At 34.9% G+C, this 23,367-nt stretch overlaps 1 protein-coding gene across 1 annotated transcript in view; it reads left to right on the top strand.

Moving 5' to 3' along the window:
* Positions 1-23,367, top strand: part of LOC149784449 (dolichyl-diphosphooligosaccharide--protein glycosyltransferase subunit 2-like) — a 67,837-nt gene that overhangs the window by 25,362 nt on the left and 19,108 nt on the right. Inside the window, exons 3-13 of the mRNA XM_089932990.1 lie at positions 744-839; positions 1,741-1,849; positions 5,636-5,699; positions 6,407-6,521; positions 7,588-7,677; positions 9,788-9,895; positions 12,890-12,958; positions 14,692-14,819; positions 15,182-15,299; positions 18,273-18,364; positions 22,512-22,626. Of these exons, the coding sequence (XP_089789116.1) occupies positions 744-839; positions 1,741-1,849; positions 5,636-5,699; positions 6,407-6,521; positions 7,588-7,677; positions 9,788-9,895; positions 12,890-12,958; positions 14,692-14,819; positions 15,182-15,299; positions 18,273-18,364; positions 22,512-22,626 (1,104 nt within the window). The remainder of the gene's footprint in view (positions 1-743; positions 840-1,740; positions 1,850-5,635; positions 5,700-6,406; positions 6,522-7,587; positions 7,678-9,787; positions 9,896-12,889; positions 12,959-14,691; positions 14,820-15,181; positions 15,300-18,272; positions 18,365-22,511; positions 22,627-23,367) is intronic.

The following is a 23,367-nucleotide window of genomic DNA, read 5'->3' as shown; positions in this document are numbered from 1 at the left end:
TATTTCAGTGGGAAAAAGACATTAGCACATGTTGTGTTTAGTTTTCAGACAATGAGTGGTTTCTTTTTGGTCTTGTGTTGATGGTATGAGCAGCTGATAACTGAAGTACATCTACATACAAGTGCACTCAGAGAGGAAACAGGAAGGGGTCTTAAAAAGAGGCACCTTCCTCAGTGATTCACATGTGCCAAGCACATTTGTTTGCAGAATACAATATTGAACATGTTTTAAAATTGTTTTATTTCTGATCATTGTCTAATAAACATTTAAAATGAAAACCACAAAGAAAAAGATACATCTAGTTTCATTTGAGATTTTTGGGATAGTTGATATTAATCTGCAATGGATTCATGCTATGATGGATGGGACATTTGTTTTGCAAACTTTTTTTATTTTTCAGTTTATTTATGCATATATTATCATGATGCATTTCGTATCAATGGCAAGTATCATGATGTGCGTCTTACTACAGTATGGTGGGTGCTGATCTAAAGTGGACAAATGACGATGCATTGTTTGTGTACTCTATGTTCTTATGATTTTGAGAATGTTTTATTCTTCATTTGTCCAACAATTGCACTTTAGGCTGTTAAAATTTAAAAATTTGTATTTTCCTACTGTTTCCAGTTTATATTCTCAATAGTTTATTAGTTACTTTTCATGTAAGTTTGAACATTCTTCTGACCATTTTATGGTTTATCTGTTTGTGTCAAGTCATACAAAATGTTTGTTTTCTGTTTCAGGAGGCATGTAAAAGCATCACCTCCACATTAGAGAGTGACAGTGTAGCATCCTGGTACTATGCCTCCACTGCCGCTAAGGCTCTGAATAGCTGCAAGGTAATTATATGCAGAGGCTAGTTCATTTCAATAACAGACAGCTGCCAGAAAAAGAAGAAATTAGCCAAGCATAATTTAATCATTTTGTATGATGGATCAAACAGGAAAATGAGAGAAGTTACTTTTCTGACAGTAAAAATAAAAGAGGAGTGGGAGAACTGTGGAGAGAAGTAATTATTGGTACTATTGTAGCAGATTACCCCTTCATAATGTTAGAAAACAAGGCAGGAGTTTTAACCTGTAATTTTGAGGAGTGGAGGAATTTTTTCATGATAGTCACTAAATTGAAATTTACATGGCAGTGCAGATAGTAAATGTATTAGTTTGGAATTGAGAATTCCAGTTCAAACAAGATCAATTTGGGATGTACTGGACCACTCTCTTCACAACTTTTTTTCTTTCCATAATCTCGTACTTATTCTTCTGTCTGTTCAGGCTTGCGTATATATGACTCACATTGTTTGATCACAGAAAATCAATCTTTAAATTAATGCAGAAAGTAACATTATATGAAGTGCATTTATTTCTTGTTATTTACACCAACATATTATGGGTGCCTGTTTGAGATCAGTCATTGCAAATTGAGGCAACACTAATGCTAACAGCTGCAATGGCATGCAAGGGAGCTAGCTGTACACTGTAGTCTGTTATTTTAGCTGACATGTCAAATTGGTGGAGTTAAAATTGTCAAAATATAAAAATTTAAATGTGGAATAATACCAATTCATACATTGTCATCAAATGTAAAACAACCCCTGTAAACCTTTTCTTTGAAGTTTTATGTCAAATAGATCTCACATGCGTTTTATTCAACACATCAATGTTGTGATAGAGAATGTGCCTCCAAAGTGAAGAACTGTGCACGTATTATGTTCAATATGGTAATAAATTATAATTTCAGCTTTCCCCTGGCAATGCTGAGGCACTGTTGTCTGCAGCCATTAGGGATGATGCTGCAGTGACAGATATCTTTTATGCATTTTTGGCATTAAAAAATCTTGGATTGTCAGGTATGCAGACTATGAATAATAATCATTTTTCGAATCATATTTCCTCCTCATATCATTGAATAGGCATATATTATTGCTAGTGTCGGCTGTACTGTCTTGACTGCTAACAGATTTCATTTCCACTTGATAACTTTTAAATGACTTAGCAGAGATGCCCGTTGTCCCGAATCTGGCATGAATATCCTGAGTTGGCAAACCTGTTCATGAAACACGCTGCCATATACAAAAATCATGATGCTTAGTTTTAACAAAATAAACAGAAATAATAATTTGGTGGAAGTTGAAGCCATATGCATGTAATTAAGTCTTTTCAAGTCTTTCTGGTAATTTGTAACATATGTTTCTGGCATACAGCCATATTGTTTTAGGTCTGTTCTGTCTTTATGGTAATTTGCAACATGTGGTCAGTTTCTTGCATATAACATGCCATTATAATAAGAACAGTTTATAACAGTTCTTCTCCATTTTTGGGGTATTTAGTATCATATGATCAGTTTTGCGCCCTTATTTGAAACACTTCATTGTCTTTTCTTCATGATGTACTGAGTTGTTGTTTTCTTCTTCAAATTAGATTTCTGCAACAATGTGTTTACTTGCAAACTTTAATTAGCAGTGTTTTTGTAAACCTTTCAGTTTGGAGGACAGTTAAAATAATGCACAGAGCTGTTTACTGTAAATAGTTTTATATAACTGCACATAAGAGTTGTTTTGAAATGATTTTATCATTCTTTAGGCTTCCATTTGGAATTTTATTTGCTGTGGTAAAATTTTGTTTCTTCAGTAGAATCAGATTTTTACCCTTTTGTCCCTATTTTCCATGGTTGGCAATGGGCATCTCAAACTTAGTAACTAAAAGCAAGTTTAGCAAGAAGCTTTATTCTGAGACTAGTATGATTTATAACCATCTTTAATTGGTGCCAATCTGACATCCAATATGACAACCACATCAGCCATCTTGAAAATCTTGTTATTGATATCACTGCTTATCCTGAATGGATGTTCATATCAGCATTGTTATGGAAATTACCTTTCAAATACAGACTTACAGAGCAAAAGGTGAGGTGAAATCAGGACAATTGGCTCGACTGTATTTGATTTGGATCTGGTTTCATATTAGATGTATTGAAGTCAGTTGGATACTTTAAACTGCACATATTTTTTTTATGCAAAGCATCTGCATGATCAAACTTGTTTATTATAGATTTTAAAAAAAAATGGCATCCAGCAAGCAATACGTGTTGAAGACGAAAGGGAAAATCACCTTATAAAAAATGTTACTCAGGTCAGAGGAAATAAAGAAAAAGAATTTTGAGATTCTTATGAGTAAAAGCAAGAAGAACACGATAACATTTATTGGACACTTCGAAGATGTCACATAGCAGGAAGTATGACTGTCATATGAAATGGAAAAAAAATCCAGAATTGCATTGAGTGATAGCAGCAGGCCATTGTATAGGGTTTGGGACTGAAATTTGTACTAGCTGTAGTAGAGGTAAAGTAGGTCTATGTGTTCTTTACTAAGGAGGCCAGCTTTTAATTCAGTGCAACAATACAACAAATACTTGCGGAAGTCAGTTATCAAAACACGGTCGGTACTTAATTAGGTTCTCAGAGAAACGTTCACGGACATAGCTGTTGTGGTAGATTGATGCATTTTACGTTTAATTACAAGAGGACACATTGCATTTATCATAATTACACTTAAAAGGAACTAAAATGAAGAACTAGAACACAAATTTCAATTGATAAAATAATTATTTAATTTGTATTTATTTATTAAAGTACTGCATCCACTCGGCATAAGTGACATTTTCATTGATTGAAATTTCCTTACATATCGTTAATTGGGGGCCCCAAGTGGCTGAGTGGTCTAAAGCGCTCTCTGTTACGGATCACTGCCATCTCACCTCTGTCTGTGTGGGTTCGAGTCTCGGATTCGGCTAATGTGGGTATGTGAGAAAGCTTGTCAGTAGCTTCTCGAGGGTCGGTGGTTCTTTCCGGGGATTTCCCGGGTTCTTCCTCCACCATTAATACTGGCCGCCATGTATAGCCTATCGTGTGCCGAGAAATGGCGTTAAACCCTACAACGACAACAACAACATATTGTTAATTGCAGAATGTCATTTGGAAAGAAAATACTAAAAAAATTGAATGCCCTATTTTTAAATTTGATATTTCAAAGTGTTGATTAAAATATCCAGGTCCTATCTACAGTTTTCGACGATAAAACAAGCGATACATCAGAGTTTCCGTTGCCAATTTTGATTGTGATTTTCTTCAAGTTCCAACAAATAGGGATCAGTTTTTAGGGTATTTTCTGGTTTAAAAAATGGGAGCAATGCCTGACCTGCATTACAAGCAGGTTCGCGCGTTATCAAGGGAGTGGTGTATATAGTACATGTGTGACAGATATATTATAAGAAACGATAAGAGCCCCTGTGGGCATGTGGCAGAACGATGTGAAAAAGCACACTGCTATAGCACCCCCAGCAGATTTCAGTTTTGGAGTACTTTAAGCCTTCTACTCAAGTCCTGCATGCTACCATTGCTGAAACATTGTTTGTGAGCTTTCTTGTTGAACATAACCGGTCTTTCTCAGTTGGAGATTATTGTGAGGAAAAATAAGACAAACTTTAAGTGTCTCCTTAGGTACTGAAAATTTGCAACAATATTTGTCACCAAGATTAACCAGCAGGCAAGAAGCTTGAACTGTTTTGAAAACAAACTTACCATAGCCTGATTGAGGAAGATCAAGACTGGCACAGCATCATATCATGACAAATAGTGTGAAGTTTGTGTATATCAGTAAATTTGACTGCAAATGTAGTAGTACATGTATTCAGTGTAAATAATGTTTTATTTTTATTTTGGGATTTTCATATAATGCAGAACAGACAAACGAAGTGGATGGAGTTAGTGTCATGATATAATTTTTCGCTCATTGTGTTCAAAATTCACATTAAAAAAAATTCCCCACTTTTCACTAATTGTGAGTCTGGAGGGTTGGCAGCTCTGCTCATGAATGGAGTCATATTGATAATGTGTTTTCACTAGAAGACTTCTTATGATGTCAAGTTGGTCCTAAATAAAAATGGTGCCAATTAGATGTCTTGTATGGCTGCCACAATGGCCAGCTTGAAAATCTTGTAATTACTATTCCTTAATGAAGGTTTTCAATCAATGACTTGTAAAAGGTATACTGTTTAAAATAATGTTATTCTTTTTTTATCTTTTCTGTTTGCCTTAAATAAACGCTTGCTTTTTCATCTTCCACAGTTAATTCTCCACACCATTGATTTATGCTGTAAATGTTTAAGTGACCCAGTAATTATGGATTGACAACATACAATTTGAATAGGCTACACATTTTTAAATAGGTCACCCAATGGCTGCTAACGCTTGGTTAGTTCTGGAGTGTTACATAAAACCTGGACCTGGCGGCAAATTGAACCTCTTCAGTTGTAAGAAATCTTGAGCATCAGTTACAAAATAATGTACAACTGTTGAATATCAGCTGAGTAACAAACAATCCCAGCTATGAGATCATGACTCCAATGCAAATTACAATTTAGATTGACTTGTGAGATTTTGAAATCTATGTAGAACCCTGGAGAAAACTCAGAAATTGTGTTTGTGTGTATGTGTATATATATATATATATATATATAATTTAGGAATGATTCTAAGCTAATAATTTATACTATAGCTTTGATGTATAACTTGTATTCCAGTTGATTCTAAGCTAATAATTTATACTATAGCTTTGATGTATAACTTGTATTCCAGTTGACAATCAGAGGGTTGCAAAGTCTCTTTTAGAAGCTTTAAAAACAGATGACTCTCCTATGAGGTACGTAAATGCTACGCAGATGTCACTTGAATGTTTTTACAGCATGACTTGGGACTTGTGAAATGAACTCATAATTTAAATTTATTGCTTACGCAGCATATTGTTTGATTATTGTTACAGTAAACACACAAAAACATACACAACTCTTCTGCATACATTGGGCCTGATGCATCTTTGCTAGTCAAGGGTCTAACCAACACAGTGCTTTGAATGAGAGATGTCTTGTGGATGAAAGTGTTACTACCCACAGAAGTGTAATCAACTGACCACTTAGAGAGCTTGTTGCATCATTATGTATTTAGTAGGCTCAGATTACCACATACCTTGACTTGAAAGAAAAATGTGTGTGGGTGTTTTAAATCGGGTAAGCTGATATGATATAAGGGTCACTGTTGAGAGAGGCAGTTATGATTATTTCCTAAGTAGAGGTCTGAGCAGTTTGATTAGATCAGCTGCTTTCAGTTGGATCCAGTCAGGTGGTAGAATGGTAAATGCCGTTTGGCCGTTCGGTTGCATCCAGTCAGGTGGTAGAATGGTAAATCCTATTTGGTCGTAGCTAATTTACATCTACCAAGGGTCATTGTGGACCAAAATGGTTTACCCTTGGTTTATAAAGATAGATTTGCTCTAGAACAAGGCATGTTGTCTTGTCTTAATACAAGATTATTTAGTGACTCGTTAATAGGCTTCAAAAATTGTCTTTTCAGTAATGGTTATGCCTTTTTAGTGGCAGCCGAACTTGGAACAGACGTCAGTAGATTTTTTGATAGTATAGAAGATATAGTGGCTCAGGCTGATGAAGTGGATGATAAATATTTACAGGTAATGTTTGTTATAATGTCTAAAGGGAACGGAAATAGGCAGATACTGTAAATAAATTTATTTTCATCAGTTACTGTTGTTGGCGCAAAGTTGTATCTTTCATTGTTACTTAAATTTGTAGATAGGCGAGAATTCATTATATATTTTCAGTTATATCATATTTAGTTTTGTCGGGGGAAAAAACCCTAAGTAATAGTAATGTGGATAAATGTATTTTCATGTTTGTCAATATTGTATGGTTTAGTGAAAAATACCATTTCTGTTGGTACTTAAATTAATATTTATAGGAATGGGTCATATGTTTATTGAAGGATTATTGTTAGCTAGGTCTTTATATTTGTAGTTTTTGTTGCATCCATGAAAATTGACACAAATTCACAGTAAATTCATTATTTGTCATCTGCACTTGCAGTAATAGATTCAGTTATTTAGATTTGAAAAATTTCAGTGATTTTACAACACAAAAAAATCGATCAAGCACTATAGGTGCAGTATTTGCAGGAATATACACAAGTTTTCAATTTTTGGCTTGTGTATACTTTCATTTTGTTTAAAATTATATTATTTCAGATGAGGCAATGCATAAGGGCTATGACATATAACATACATGGTACCCAGGGAAGGCACTTAAAAAAATTGTGTGCTAGGGTACTCAGATTACCCCAAGAACTCAATTGAAAACAATACAAAATTTTAAATTGCATCTATTGGTGACTATTTTACATTAAAAGTGCCTTCACTGGTTCCCATGTATATTTTATTTTGCTGCCACTACCACATACCATTGTCTCATTGTGTACACTGCAGCTGTTGCTTTTGTTGTGTGGACAACAACCCATTTCCCACTAAAGTCGTTTACCTTTAAATTTATTTAAAGTGTTATCAAAATGTCATACATGGTAATATTCTGATGATGCTCCAGTTTCCAATGCCACTACAGTGTCAACAGCTTGAACAACTGACCCGTATCTACATCCTGATCTTCAGAAACTGGAGATGATCGATATCATCTCATTGAAATATTGTTGCTTCCTAATATTCCTATGCACTTTTGTTCCATTTTCAGTTTGAAGGAGGATTATTTGTTTCAGCACTTGTAGTTGATGGAGCATATCAGTTGGCTGAGAAAGTTAAGAAAGCCCCTACAATATCTCAGGTAGGCATAGTTTTTCCAGTATTCACTCATGTTAGATTAATCATTACAATCTTAATTAGTTTCACTGGTGAAAAAGTGAAATCTTTAGTTTTATTAATAGATTAGATTTATATTATTAATAGATTATTGAAAGAATCAGCAGTCATTTCTTATTGTATGGTTTTCACTTTCACTGAATATTATTTTGAAAGAGAAGATTAGGTGGAAAACTTGCGTAATAATAAATTGATCTTATGAACAAAGTATTTGTCTCAGTGTATCAGCTTCCACCTTGTCAAATACAACTTTTTTTCCAAGTCAGCTCATGGAAGCAGCTTTTTGGTGATTTAATCCCAGCAAAAGTCTTGGATGTTCTAATAATATGGTTTTGTATAATACATTTTGATCCATATTTTTAGAACCATACATTTGTTACATACTGTTTTAGTTTATATACCTATTAAAGATTTTAAAATTTTTTATTTTTTTTTTAACCACAAGATATAAAATATTTACCTTTAGTTAAAGGGGTTTATTGTCCTGTTGATTTTAGCAGTTTTAAACTTTTACATTGTTTATTACCTTCTACCCTGCACTGTGTGGCAAAAAATGTGCAATGGGCTAAATATACACTTAAACACTACATGCATACTAAACTTCGTTGTCAATTACTGCACATGTGCTGTAAAACACTATACTTACTAAACATGGACACCAGTTACTGCTAATGTCAACAAACACGATACATACAAACAAAATTCGTTCCCTTTGCCCCTTTTGTGCTTCAGGGGCACCCAATTCTGATACCAAAGTTTTTTGTTTTTTTTACTGAGTCTTGCACCGTTATTGGATACACTGCTGAACATCAATTACTGCTAATATGCCATTTAACACTGTACATATATTCTGAACATGGACATCAGTTACTGCTAATATGCCATTTAACACTGTACATACATACTGAACATGGATATCAATTACTACTAATATGCCATTTAACACTACATATATACTGAACATGGATATCAATTACTGCTAATATGCCATTTAACACTGTACATATATACTGAACATGGATATCAATTACTGCTAATATGCCATTTAACAGTGTACATAAATACTGAACATGGATATCAATTAATGCTAATATGCCATTAATCTCTATACATAAATACAGAACATGGACATCAGTTACTAGAGATGTCAAATTTTTAAAAACTTCTACTGGATACTCGTTGATCCTAATAAATGATTATCCAGGTAGCAATCAAAGGAAAATTTTATTAAATGTTTTTATTAAATGTGAACTTGAACTGCTTTGTTGTAGGTTCATACATCCCACCCCCGAGGCATATAAACATAATAATTATTAATAAAAGTGGCAAAAAAAAGTATAAACTGAGCATAAAAAGAGCAATCTACATGTTGCATGCCATAGTACCAGAAAACTATGAAAACCTTGCATTTATTTTGACTGAATCCATGTGGATTAATAGTTAGTATGAGAGTACACACAAGAAACAAATTTAGATTTTTTTTAAAAATGTAGCTTACAAAATTTTCATTCATATCGCTCCAATGTGTGCATTGTAGCAGTTTAGTAATGTCTTGCACTGGGGCATTATGCCGCAGACATGTAGCATCATGTCCCACCCAGTCACATTATCCAGACACCAGGCCTACCAGTCCTAACACTATTAATGCTGAGCACCAAGAGAGGTGGCTGCTAGTACCATTTTTATACATCTTTGGTATGACTTGACCGGGGTTTACCTCCTGAGGCAGATGCTGAAACCAGTTATCCCACCAGAGTGGTCAGGAAGTTAAATACAGGATATCAAAATTAAAGTAATTAAATGTGTGATGCAAACCAATTAAGTGCATTTACTAGACCATGGGTACATCACAAAATATTTAGTACTGCATTTTTATTCCTCCATCACTATACTGATTCACTAGTTGCAACGTAGTTTGTGGTCTGATGCCTGTTAATCATTCTGTATTAGGAATATCCTAATCTCCAGTGTAAAGAAGACAGTTTTCTGTCTTCAAAATGAAAGGAGTCTGTTGATAGTGTAATTCGTTGAAAACAAAGGAAGCAACTTACCAAAAGTTATTTTTTCTTTTCCAGGATAAAGTTTTGAAGTTTGCCAATTATTTTATGAGCAGAAAACATGTACACCAACTGAAATCTGCTTACCACCTGTTATCTGTCATCAAGACACTCACAACAAACAAGGTAAAATTGTTGTTACGCAGAGATTGCCTCATTGGCAGAGGAGTTGTAAAGAACAATAATAAGATTCTGTGTCTTGCCTGCTTTATAATCATTGAGACGTGTATCATTCTGATGGTGTTTTAAAAATAGTTAAGGTTTTAGTTTACACTTTTAACATGTGAAGTACATGAGAATTAATGCTGTACTGTGATATGTGCATGTACACACACACAACTTATTTATGGGTTATCCCCATTGTAAATGTTTGTCTAGCTGGCATATCTGAAGATTTAAATGTACTTGTTCATGGAACCTGTTCAGTGTGTTCTTTAAAACTACCAAGGATGAAACTCTTTCACAGTGAGCTACTTTTCTTACACTACTGATTTTGTGTTAATAGGTTAACCCAAGAACACAGCTTTGTTTATTTGACATATATCCATCTGTAAGTATTTTAAGTTCATTGAACTTGATCAGGATACTCCTTGCAATCTTTTATGCCAACCCAAGTGAAAGTGAGCCAGATTGGTCTACTTTGTATGTCATTTACAAGTTGACAGTATGTTCGTTTTGTCCTACTGGCAAATCTACATCTGTAGACTGCTGCATACATTAATATAGCTGCCAACCCTCATGAATTTGGCATGAATTTCATGACTTTTTCAGTGATTCACGGATTCATGCCACAAGCCAAAAATTCACAAATTCTCCAATTCTCAATTATTTTAAATCTTTAATAAAATAACCGATTTCCCGTTAAGCACTAGATGTGATATTCGCAGTTGCCGAAACAGTCCGGTACTGCTGGTTGCGATTTTAGTAGAACTACAGCCGATTAGTACAGTTGGCCCGGTAGCAAGCATTTTAGCCTATTATAATCTATATGTATAAGAGTAGTTTTACAAATGCTTTTGAGAGAAACTGGGGCCTAACTTTTGCTCCGCGCATGTGTCACCAACTCTGATTTGAGTTACCGTTCAGCATCACATGTAAAATCTTGAAAATGTCTTCACCACCAAGGAAAAAGAAATGTATTGCTCAAAAAGTGAAGTTTAATTTGGAATTTATCAAAAATTGGCCATGCATTCTGCCATTAAACATTGATATGCATCATGCTTTTTGCACTCAGTGTGCCACATATTGTAGTATTGTGCATGGTCACAGAGACAATGTGAGGAAGCACATTGGTTGCAAAAAAAAAATGTAGAAGTTGGGAAAATTAAGAATTCGCAGATTTCACCTTTGGAATATTTTAAGTCATCGTCGGAAGACCTGCAAGCTACCAACGCCGAAGTTTTCTTGTAGAACACAATCTACCTTTATCAGCTGGAGACCATACTAAACATTTGTTCCGACAAATGTTCCTAGTCTCGAAAATCGCTTCCAAATTTTCCTGTGGAAGAACCAAAAGTGCTGCAGCTCCTGTGCCTTCCTCACAGCAACAGTGACAGCAAAATAGTATTTTCTCTAGTGAGGAAAAATAAGAAAAATTTTAGGGCCTCCTTAGCTGCAGAAAATTTGTCAGCAATTTTGGTCACCAAGATCAACCAGCAGGCAAGGAAGTCTGAACTGTTTAGATAACAAATTTACGATCCAGCAGTTGAGGAAGTTCAAGTCTGCCACAGTATCATGTCTTGATAAATAAATATTTCTGCATATATGTAGTGTTTTAGTTTTATATTGCGATCTTGATATAGTGTAGTATTGACGGTCAGAGTGGATGGAGTTATTGTCATGGTATTTTTCACTAATTCATGTCCAAATTCACGACTTTTTATCCCTGTTTTCACTAATTGTGAGCCTGGAAGGTTGGCAGCTATGCATTAAACATTGTTTTGATGTTCCCTGTATTACTATTCATCCCATAAGGAAAAGTGGCTGTTATTGACATTTCGTGCACTTCATATTTTATTATGTTTTGATTATGTGTCAAACACAAGTGTGCAGGTGAGCTTGGTATTTTTGACAACTCTTGTTCTATACTGTTGCTAGTAACCGTTTCCTCGTTGAGATAACTGTCATACTTGAACTGCAAAGAATTGCAAAGTTCTGCTCATTCGCATCCATGCACCCTTACTCTCCCACTGATCCTCAGGCAAGGTTATGGCCATGGGTGAGTTTTGCTTCAGGTTTGTTTTTTTGTTTTCTTTCTAAATTGTGGTGACTGTAGGATGTCTGTAATACTTTTGTTTAAGCAGTATGCACTATCCTTTTCTAATCAAACACTAAACCCTCCCTCTGACTCTCAGAGTGTTTGAAAATCTTTTAAGTTTCCTATGAATATTTTTGGTATGATCAGAAGTCCCAAACTGGGAAGGATGGCTATCATAATTTGATTGTAGAATTGTAAAGTTATGCCCTTTCATATCAGTTTCCCCCTACCCTCTCACTGACCCGTAGGAAAGAGACCAAAATGAAAACTTGTATATCAGGCATGGGTGTAAGCAAGGCAAAGGAAAGACCAAAATGAAAACTTGTATATCAGGCATGGGCATAAGCAAGGCAAAGGAAAGACCAAAATGAAAACTTGTATATCAGGCATGGGCATAAGCAAGGCAAAGGAAAGACCAAAATGAAAACTTGTATATCGGGCATGGGTGTAAGCAAGGCATCTAATTCTATGGAAAATCTTGATAAAGAAAGGGAAACGATTTTTCTTAAATCTGTAGGCAAATCACAGTGCTCAAAAGTTCAGTTATTCTTTGAAAATGTGTGTGCTACACTAACTTGAACATGTGAACAAATTATGTCCACGTCATTAAGACTTTTATTTTAATTTCTAATATTGGGCATATTTCTGATTTTGTTTTTGTCAATTTCATGCACAGCTCCACAGTGCCTTTCTTATCCAAAGAATGGGCATTATTTTGTAGTCATTTTCTGATTTGTACAAAGAATTTGCCACTTTTGGAAGAAATCCATCTATTTATGGTAATGGATATAAACGCAACATACTCTCGTGTCTGAGGTGTAAATGCATTGAAATTCCATTATTACACCTTTTTTTCATTACAGTACCACATTCCAGTTGCTGTCACCTTAGCTAGCCCTGTGTCAGTCAGCAAGGCATTGCCTAATGTACAGGTAGTCACTTCACATGTTTTAAAACAAAGTTGAACATAAATTTATCATGCAACCCAACTAAACAGTTACTTGCTTCTATAGATACAAAGCTGTAAAACATAGGAACAGAAGATGCATTCTGAAGTCAAGAGTTTTTCAAGATCAGATATGTTTGCAAATTTGAACTGAAGTGCTGGTGAGAATGTTTGAATTCATAAAAAAAAATGTAACAGAGAAAATCTGTTTAGGTTGAATATATATTCTGTTCATTTACTTGAAGCATATATGACTCAAAGGCACTAGTGACATAATTTTGTTGTATTTTCACAGAGATAAATAAAAATGAATTTAAACATGTAAAGATGTTTAATGTCAATAATTTTATTAATGAAAACAATTCACTGGTTCATAGTAAAGAATATGTCCTGGATGAAACCAAATGCAGATAGGGTGCAAGCTTATTATCTTTACTGAAAAGAATGTAACCAAGAATCAACATGTAGTTAAAAATAAAAGTCCTCAACCTTCAGTACAGAGATGCACAGAATTCTTGTATGAACTGGTCAGTAGAATTGATGTAACATTTACAGTTTGTATATTGTACTTATATTTTTGTTAGAAACCCGGTTGTATACTTATGTTCACACTTGCAAATTACTTGCCATAATTAACAAAAGTATCCATACTCTCCAGTTGTTTAAAAGAAGCTCAACTGGGTTGTCATTCTATTGTGATAAAATGGTCAATATCTGATATTTTTGATTTAATCATTTCAGCCTTTCTACCTCAAGTATCATTGCAAATACTGGTGGTCCACAGTTAAATTTCAGAACCAGTCTAAGTGATTTTTCTTGTATACATATTATGGGCAATCATTTACAGTTGTGATGTTTAGATTTTTCTAAAATAATTTTTTTATGGTTTTCAGAGGTAAGATAGTATGAATAGATGCACATAATTTTGGTGACATTCTAATTATCAAAGACTGACTTTATCAAATGAAACAGTATTGATATCAGAACTAGCTTCAGTTTGCTGCTTACATGTATATGTTAGCATAATCTGTGTCACATTCATAGATACATTTCTTGCCATTACTGAGACTTGTTAAGCTTTGATTTAAAAAAATATTTCACTTGAACACATTAAGCTGTATAACTTGCCCAGAGTTGAGAGAAAATAAAGTATGGTAATTGTATCAGTGTGGACTGGGTCATATTTGTCACTGCTGCTGTATGTGATAATCAAACAGACATGGTTTTATATCAGTGTGGACTGGGTCATATTTGTCACAGCTGCTGTATGTGATAATCAAACAGACATGGTTTTATATCAGTGTTGACTGGGTCATATTTGTCACAGCTGCTGTATACGATAATCAGACAGACATGGTTTTATATCAGTGTGGACTGGGTCATATTTGTCACAGCTGCTGTATGTGATAATTGGACAGACATGGTTTTACAAACAAAACAAGCACCTAAAATGCAACCACAATTTTTATTTTTATAGAAGAAAATTCAGAAACAATACTAGTTTATGGATGTATATACATGACACATTAATGGGGATAATTTAAACTGAAAGCTTAAAATGTATTCTATTTACACTTTTTTCCAAAGCAGGTTTTTCATTGTTTCACTGTGCAAGAATTTAGAGTATCAAAATAATGTGATAAGAAAGTACTGCACCTTGTTCGCAGTAAATACGGTAACTTTATTTGAAGTCCCTTTAATGTGGTTTCCTTGTTTTAGGTTCGTGTGACAGACTTGATGGGCAGTGATCTTGGGAAGCTGACTGTTATGGCAGAGACTGCCAAGAACCTTGGGGACCAGGGAGTTGTTCTTAGCAAGAAACCATTTACTGCTTCAAAGACTGACAGGTAATCTACATGCTGTACTGTTAGATTGAATGGAACATCAAACAAAATTAAACAAAGTATCTTTCATTTGATTATTTATAACATGAGAAGTTGAAATTTATTACATACAAAGGACTTTAGTTATTGGCAGTTATGATTTTGTTTACTCATAGGGTAAAGATGCATACATATTTATGCAGGAATTTTTGTTTGAAAAAAAAATTAAGACACAATTGAATAGAAGAACATTAGTGCTTTTGTCATTGTTTTGTCTCCAATGTATTTTAATTTCTTATTATTCGCTGAATGCATGATAATGATAGATTACAAAATATAACAGAAAGGACATAGCTTTATTACAGTTTGCAATTTTCTTCTTCCAGTTCATTGTATGAAATTGATTTCATGGTCTCAAACCCAGCATGTGGCTTGTACAAATTGACCCTGAATGTCACTCCTCAGAAAGCTGATAGCCGTTTGATAGGGACCACTGGGGCTGAGGTAAGGAAACATACAGGAATAATAGCCGATCAGACTTCTATCATCCTACCTATTTTTCGATCCCATGGACCTCTGATTTTCCCAACTGAAAGAAATAATGTATCAATTTTTGACTATTACAGCTTTTACAAGTGAAAGGCTTACAAATATGGGGATGTCCAGTGCATCATCAGTGGAAAAGAAAGCAAGAATTTAAACCCTATAAGGGTGCTAAAGAGCAAAATTTGTGTGTAAATGCTGAATTTTCTACACATTTGTCATTGTCTCAAACAGTTTTCCATCTATTTGTTCAGTACAGTTTTCATGGAATCGGTTTTTCCATCCCTTTTTGTACTACATCTGAATGGAATCAGTATTTCCATCCCTTTGTGCCATCAGTTCATTATAATAGTTTTTCCATCTCATTGTGCATTGTACAATACAACTTTCATTTCTATGTCCACTATAACTTCCATGGAATCCGTTTTTTCAATCCCTTGAATAATTTTCATGGAATTGGTTTTTCCATCCCTTTGTGCATTGCACAATACAACTTTAATGAAATTACCTTGTACAAGTCAACTTTCCTGATATCAGGTTTTGAGAGTTTTTATATGATTACAGACGTTCTACTGGGTTCATATGCAACAGGATTCTGCATTAGAACATTTTTCCTTTTTCTCTACTAACCATGTGTATATATAGTTTTGCTTTTGACCATCTGTCCAATTTTGAAACATCATCAATCACTGTGTTCAGTTACTTGAGCAGGACTGCATAGATTGAAACTTGAGTTGGTATAGGGTTCCAAGTAAGAAGATCTAGGCTTGATTTGGATTTCCATAGTTTTGGGTAGGATTTGGAAATGAAAATGTGTTTCTCCAAATACTGAAATTTTATTATATATTAAACTATGGAATGCATTTTGAGAGACTGACCTGCAAATCCTTACCATTTGGTTGCAAGGCTTGCTGAAATTACTGTTGCTGAAACAAATGCCATATTTCACTCTTCTAATATTTATAGCATGTAGTCAGTTTATATACAAATAGTCGCTGTGATGTCATAATGAAATATATACCATTATCACCACCAACTTGGATTGAATCTAAGCTACATAACCCTTCTGAAGATTGCATGACGTTTTAAAAACCACATGACTCCGTTTTTTTTTGTTGGAAATGTAATAGCCACTGAAACCAGAGAGAGCATGGGAGAAATATTTGAGGGTTATTCTCAAAATAATTTTCCTACATCATTGAAATGGATAGCATGTTCAAGTTGTGGCCTGCTTTGATGAAAACATCTGACTTGAGTATGAGTAAGTACTTGGCTATGAAACTTAAATTTCTGTATTGCCATAAGATTACCAGATAGTTGTTTTGAAAACTGTGCTTTTTGCAGTATTTTCATTGCAATTTTCAAGTGATGGCCATGTCCAGTATGAACTCTAGGTTCATGAAAGCTGGGCCTGATCACATGATCTTTTCCAAGTCTATACTTCCAATAAAATTCAGAATGTGGGTTTAAGTATTACAGTCTTGATTGTTTGGCATTTGTGTTAATTCTGTGGTATTTCAAAATAGTCATTAAAGTCTAATTACCATTTGTAAATAAACATGTATTTATCAAAACCATAGTAGTAAATTTTTTATAAACTTTATGAACAACTTTAAAGTTTCAAACAACAAACGAAATTATTATTTCTTCCTAAGATGTTAAGAGCTGGCTATAATATGTCACCTATTGCCACTGTCAATTGACAAAGTTTGCATTGTGCCTTTTGTTTTGGTGTCCCATGGGAACACAATTCAGAGTGTTCAGATACATTGTATCATTGGTACATGGCTGTTATCTAGTCATCAAGAGAGTACAGTAAGTGCCTATACTTAGTTTGGTCATTAAGTGACTTTAACATATTGTGGGATCCATCTCAAAGTAAAACAACTTGTAAAATGAATTAAAAGTAGACACATTTACTTATAAATAATACAAATAATACTTGAATAACTATTTTCATTTGGACAGTATTCTTACTTGCTTGTTATTTTCAGCACTAGAAATGATTCTTTAATTACATAGATTTAGTGAATATTTGCAGAAAATTTGAAAATAAGATTGCTGTATTCATATTCAGATAATGCCTTGTCTGAGTTTTGTCCCAGAGCCAGGTTGTCATATTGTGTTATGGAGAGTGTGTCATGGAACCAGACTAACATTGTAGGAGTCTCTTAGATGCTTTAATCTGCGCATGTTTTTCATGCAGAATGCCTGCATGAAAAGCTGCTGCCTTTACTTTTTTTAATATCATTGAAGAAACGAAAGATGTTGAATGTGAAAGGGACAATCAGAAGTGGAAGATTTAGATTAATGGGGGAAAAGCACGAAAGGCATCAGTTTCACTTTTTAAACATATGTTGACATAGGTATATTGTATGGCAGGTGACATGATTGCTGTTGCCATTTGAAATTTATAAACTAGTTATATTAAGTAGAGAGATCTAGCAAGTATCTGTTGAGCTACATGGTGTTTGGAACTGCAGTTTCTGAAACTATACTGTTGATCCATAATTTCTGTGTGTGTGTGATCAGCCTTGTTGTTGAACATACTGTTTGAAGTTTTCTGCTGACTTTTCAAGGGCATTTCTCTCCAAATTAACAAGCAGCACATGATATTTGCGTTAAATGTTAATGAAAATTAGTCCAACTTAAAGAAAAATATTGAATGTTTTCATGAGATGGTCTTGTTAAGAAGTTGCAAGTTTTTACTGTTCTTCTAAGAACTGCCTAAATTGTGTTATTGCAGTAACGTGAAGTGGACAAAGGTTTGAAAGTAATGATTGATCTAACTAGTTTAAAATTTTAAACAGCAATTTTGCCAAGTGTGTGATATGTTGTTTTATGTCCTGAATTCAGTGCTAGTTGGAAATGAAAAATAAAATTTACTACCTGCTAGAAATGTGTTCATTATAAATTGAATATTTCTTTTGCCAGGTGACAGTAAAGGTCATAACCCAGGTTTCTGTGGAGAATGTTGACATTGGTGTGGCAGACAAGGATCAAACTACTGCAGCAAAAACAACTAGGTTGGTTTAGAATCTATGATAGCATTGTTGTTGTTATAGGGTTTAACAGCATTTTTCAGCACAAGATAGGCTATACGTGGCTGCCAGTATAAATGGTGGAGGAAGAACCACCAACCAATGAGAAGCTACTGGCAAGCTTTCTCACATATCCACGTTAGCTGAGCCTAAGTCTTGAACCCACACAGACAGTTGAGATGGCAGTGATCTGTAATGGTGAGCGCTTTAGACCACTCGGCCAGATAGCATTATTGAATCAGTCATGAAACAAATCTGAATAGAAGCTTGCTACCTCTAGTCCTGGAATCACTTTCTTATATACTCCAGTCATCTTTTCTGAGGGGGTATATAATGTTGGTCATGTGTCTCTGTCCCATCATGTCATTTTGCATCAGATATATTATGTCAGTGATGGAGGCATATAGCCATTGTGCTGTACTGTCCATGTCCCATCACGTCATTTGCATCAGATCTGTTATGTCTGTGAAGGAGGAATATTGTGCAGTACTGTCCCATCAGGTCCTGTTGCACTACTTTTGTCATCAATGTAGGGGGCATACTTTATCCCAGTCTCTCTGTCCCATCATTCTCTGTTACATAATGCTACCCATGTCTGTCACATCACATCACATATGGCATATTTACTGGTTGTTGGGGGATATAGTACTGCCTATGACTATCTGCCCCATCATGTTCTGTCACATCATGTCATATCTATGGGGGGGATGTATAGTGCTAACCATGTCTTTCTTATCACATCACATCTTATATCTATGAAAGGGAAATATAATGCCTCCGATGCCCATCTGTCCCTTCCCACCTTGTCTTGTCATGCATTTTCTGACCCAGTGATGGAGTTCAGTTTCATGGCTTTGATGGAGTAGATTTATCACGTATTTCAAGTCTCTGAATGACCCCACCACCTATCCCCCTGCAGACATATACAGTCAAGGCCTCTGTGGACTTGGAAAAGGAGGAAGATAGTCCTTCCTTTAGTCTTATACCACAATATGTAAAAAAAAAATAAAAATAAAAAATAATCAGAAATCATTGACTGCCCCTCCAGCAATATTTACATTCCAGGCAATTCTGTGGTATTCATTCAGAAAGCCAGCTACCAGCGGTGTTTCATTCCTGCTGGTACAGAACACACTTGGCTGCTTTTCAGGTGGAACTTTTGACCCTTTATTAGAAGTATGCAGCCATCAATATAACACCTGCCAATTACTATAAAATGGGTAAAAATGTTTTTCAATGAACATCACATCTGATTTGTAACATTGTTGCTGCTTAGATCTTGTATCATTAGTGATTTTTCAGCTTGCAGAGAAATCTTGTAATGACCATGAATTGGAGTCCACAGCCTTAATTGCCAGTCATTAATGGAGCAGCACACCATTCCATGGCAAATTCTCTGACCTCTTCTGCTAATCTTAACCTAGTGGGACAAGATGCTTATTTGCATACAGCAGGTCTCAAATTGTACCACACCCTGACATTAAGGTTGATGACTATTGGGTCAACCATTTTCTTGGAGGTAAGATAGAAGTGAGGAAACAGGCACCCAGTGAACTGAATTTCGAACTTGCAGCTCAAACCCAAATCAGAGATCTGCATGGAAGATAGAAGGGATGATCCTCTGGAACCACAGAGTCAGTTGTGAGCTTAATCCAGTGTCTTGAGATGGCAGCCCACTCAGTGTAGGAGGCATGCTTAACATGGAAGGCGTGATTGCAAGAATGAGGTTTCTCACACCACAAGCCTCCCAACTCCAGCACTTCATTTCTTGTTGAATTTCCACAGAACAAGGGAGCAATCAAAGTCAGTTCATTGGGGCTTCAGATTTCATCTATCCAGCCCCCTCCCCTCTTATCCTCTTTGCCAGTTCAGGAAGTCTTTTCTTTCCAGTTTTCTTTGTTATGATGGGAGTATTTATTTTGGAAGGGGTTATTTTCCAAAGGTTGTTAGGAATCTTGAACATTTATATTTTTAAAACTTATCTTTTAGTCTGTATTATATTGCCATGTTTGTGCCTTGGTCATGTATTTTGCGAACTTGTACACACACAAACACACACACACACACACACACACACACTATTATGGATTCAAACCGTGTTTCACTTTAAAAAGATTTTGGTCAGGTTTGATAGTTATCATGTTTCAGCAAAAATTTAGGTATGCAGCCATTGTAAGACTTAGACCTCAAACAAGGCCTTCATTATGGAACTCCAATCTTCAGCTGCAATTTCAGTTCTGTACAATAGATTCTGAAGAAATTTTATATGAGGTATAATGTTAAGATCTTAGTATTTTAGTACTTTACAACAAAATCTAATGGTTTTATGACCACTTTTTACATTGCATCATAGATTTGTTTGTGCTCAATTCAGGTATTTTATGCATACCACATTTGGCATGTGGCCAAATAATTACATTAAGATATTATTGGAAATATTTGATTTTCAGTATGTTTTAACAAATTGTACAGAGCTATATAGCCCCTGTTTTTTGCTACAAATTTTTTTCAGTTGCATCATATCTGCTGTATTGAAACATTTTAGTTTTCCAATTGATTACATGATCTGTTCTGATTACTGAAGCATCATGTTTATATGTAGCTTCAGTAGTCAATGAGACAGCTGTGTCTAATAAATATTAACATGTCATATAAAGATTGTGTGTTGATATTCATGAAAGTTGTACTGGGAGGTATATCCAGGAATGGTATGCACATGAGACAATTTTCTGCAGAATCATGTGGCTACAGCCTTATTAATAAAAAGTTATGACTGCTCCGGTGGCCTAGTGGTTAGAGCATCTGCCTCGGATGCAGGATGTCGTGGGTTCAATCCCCGGCCAAGTCATACCAAAGACTTACAAAAATGGTACTAACAGCTGCCTCGCTTGGTGCTCAGCATTAAGAGGTTAGTGTTAGGACTGGTCGGCCTGGTGTCAGGACAATGTGACTGGGTGGGACATCATGCTACATGTCTGCAGCATGATGCCCCAGTGCTAGATATCACTATAAACTGCCACAATGCAGACATCATAACGATATGACTGTAAAATTGTTAAAGCTACGCTAAAAATTCAAATCACATCACACATAAAAAGTTGTTTTAGTTCAAGAAAATTTAATAATATTAAAATACAGAGTATATGGTTCTTTTTAGTAGTATGCATGTCAAGTCATTATTTGCTCGAACCTTACACGACTCCATAAAATTCACTGCCTGGAGATCTCTAAACCATCTTTCTAGATATTGCCTGGCTTCAGATTCATTGATAAATGGCTTTTACACTAATTTTCTTTTGATAATAGTTTTTGTCGTCTTCTGTTATTAATACACAATTGATTTCTGCTCACAGTGTCTAATGCAACCAAATTGTATGGGCTTGGCAGCCTTTAATTTGAAATAGCTACTAACATTCTGAAGTTGGTTGCCTTTTGGTTACTTAAGTTTGATAGGTCAGGGTTCGCATGGTCTTTGAAGGAGTTTGGGAAAAATGGGGTAGCATTTTCAAGGCCATGAAAGTTTGAGAAAATTAAGCAGATTACCCTGGTCTTTAAAAGTCTTTGAAAATTGAAATAATCCCAAACATTTTAATTCCTTTCCATAATCACAAATAAAATTATCCAGGGTTGTTAGATTTATATGTAGTCAAGTTTTCCTGGTTTCATTCTTTTATTAATCATAGTTTGAATGTCATTACTAAACAATATTGTAGTATTTTGCAATTGTTGTTTTCTCATAAAACATTACTTGTGTACAAAATGTTAGCGAAAATAAGGTCTTTGAAATATATGTTTATGGTCTTTGAAAGTTTGGGAAAAGTCTTTGAATTTATCATTCAAAATTCTATATGAACCTTGTAGGTATATTGAGCACTAAATGATAGTACTTGATCAATGAAAAATCTCTTCAAATAAATTGTTAGAATAGAGGTACCTAGAGTTGGTCTTGGTCAACAAGGTGTTTGGAAGATTCTTAAAGGCATTTTAATATTTAAACCTCAGTCTTGTGTCATAGTTTGATTACATGGCGTTCAGAGAATTTGTATAATACATATTTCAAACCAGGGAATAAATGCCATTTCATCAAAATCTTGACCTCCATTACCATTCATTGTATTTATCACCATTGCAGGATGCAGTATCCAAAGAAGGCTGCTAATTTAGTGGAGGCAGATTCTCACCAGAAGATTGTGATGAAGTTCCAGTTGAAAGACAAAAATACAGGACAACTCATTACAGCCCACCAGGTTAGTTAAATAATAGTTAGAAAGAGCTTGAAATTACAGCTCTCTTGTACGTATATTACTTGCAACCTGTGATGGCCAAAGTTGTTGATAGTTGCTGCTGTTATTGTTCTTTATTTTCTCAATGTTGCCATTGATCTTAGGTCTTAATTTTTAGCTCTTGGTTACAGACAAGATCGTCTTGTGCATCATCCTACATTCAGCTGTTTATTAAAACAAGGCTGTTATCACTACTCCAAAACTGCTTGAAGGATTACCATGAAACCTCACTTGTCCATTAATCCCAGGGTCTAGTTTGATATATATATATATATGCTACTAGTCCTCATATTGACATGGCATTGTCTAGAGAAGACTTGTTACGATATCTAGTAGAGCTCAAATAAAGACAATGACCTCCATTATGGCCACTACAAAAACCATCTTGAAAGTGTACTCTCCACTCTTTCTAGTCATGTCAACATTTGGTTTTCATGACACAGATCTGACATCCAGTGTGGTAGGTTGCCCTATATTTACTAAAGTTTGATAGGTACTTGGAACATTGAGTGCGAATATTCACCTAACCAAACTAAAAATGTTGGAATCTTCCTAGAACTCCCTATTTTGATAAATGTAATTTATGAACATTTTGTTTCCAATTAACCCATTATTTCTCATGACCCAGTGGCAGGATGGAGGTTTGGGAAAGACATGAAGACAGTGGAAAAGGGTGATGAATAATTCTGCCAAGTTTCTTGACAT

The sequence above is a fragment of the Sinohyriopsis cumingii genome, chromosome 14, assembly GCF_028554795.1.
Source record: "Sinohyriopsis cumingii isolate HCF-2022 chromosome 14, ASM2855479v2, whole genome shotgun sequence".
NCBI classification, from domain to species: Eukaryota; Metazoa; Mollusca; class Bivalvia; order Unionida; family Unionidae; genus Sinohyriopsis; species Sinohyriopsis cumingii.
This window is presented reverse-complemented; position numbering and strand designations above follow the sequence as displayed.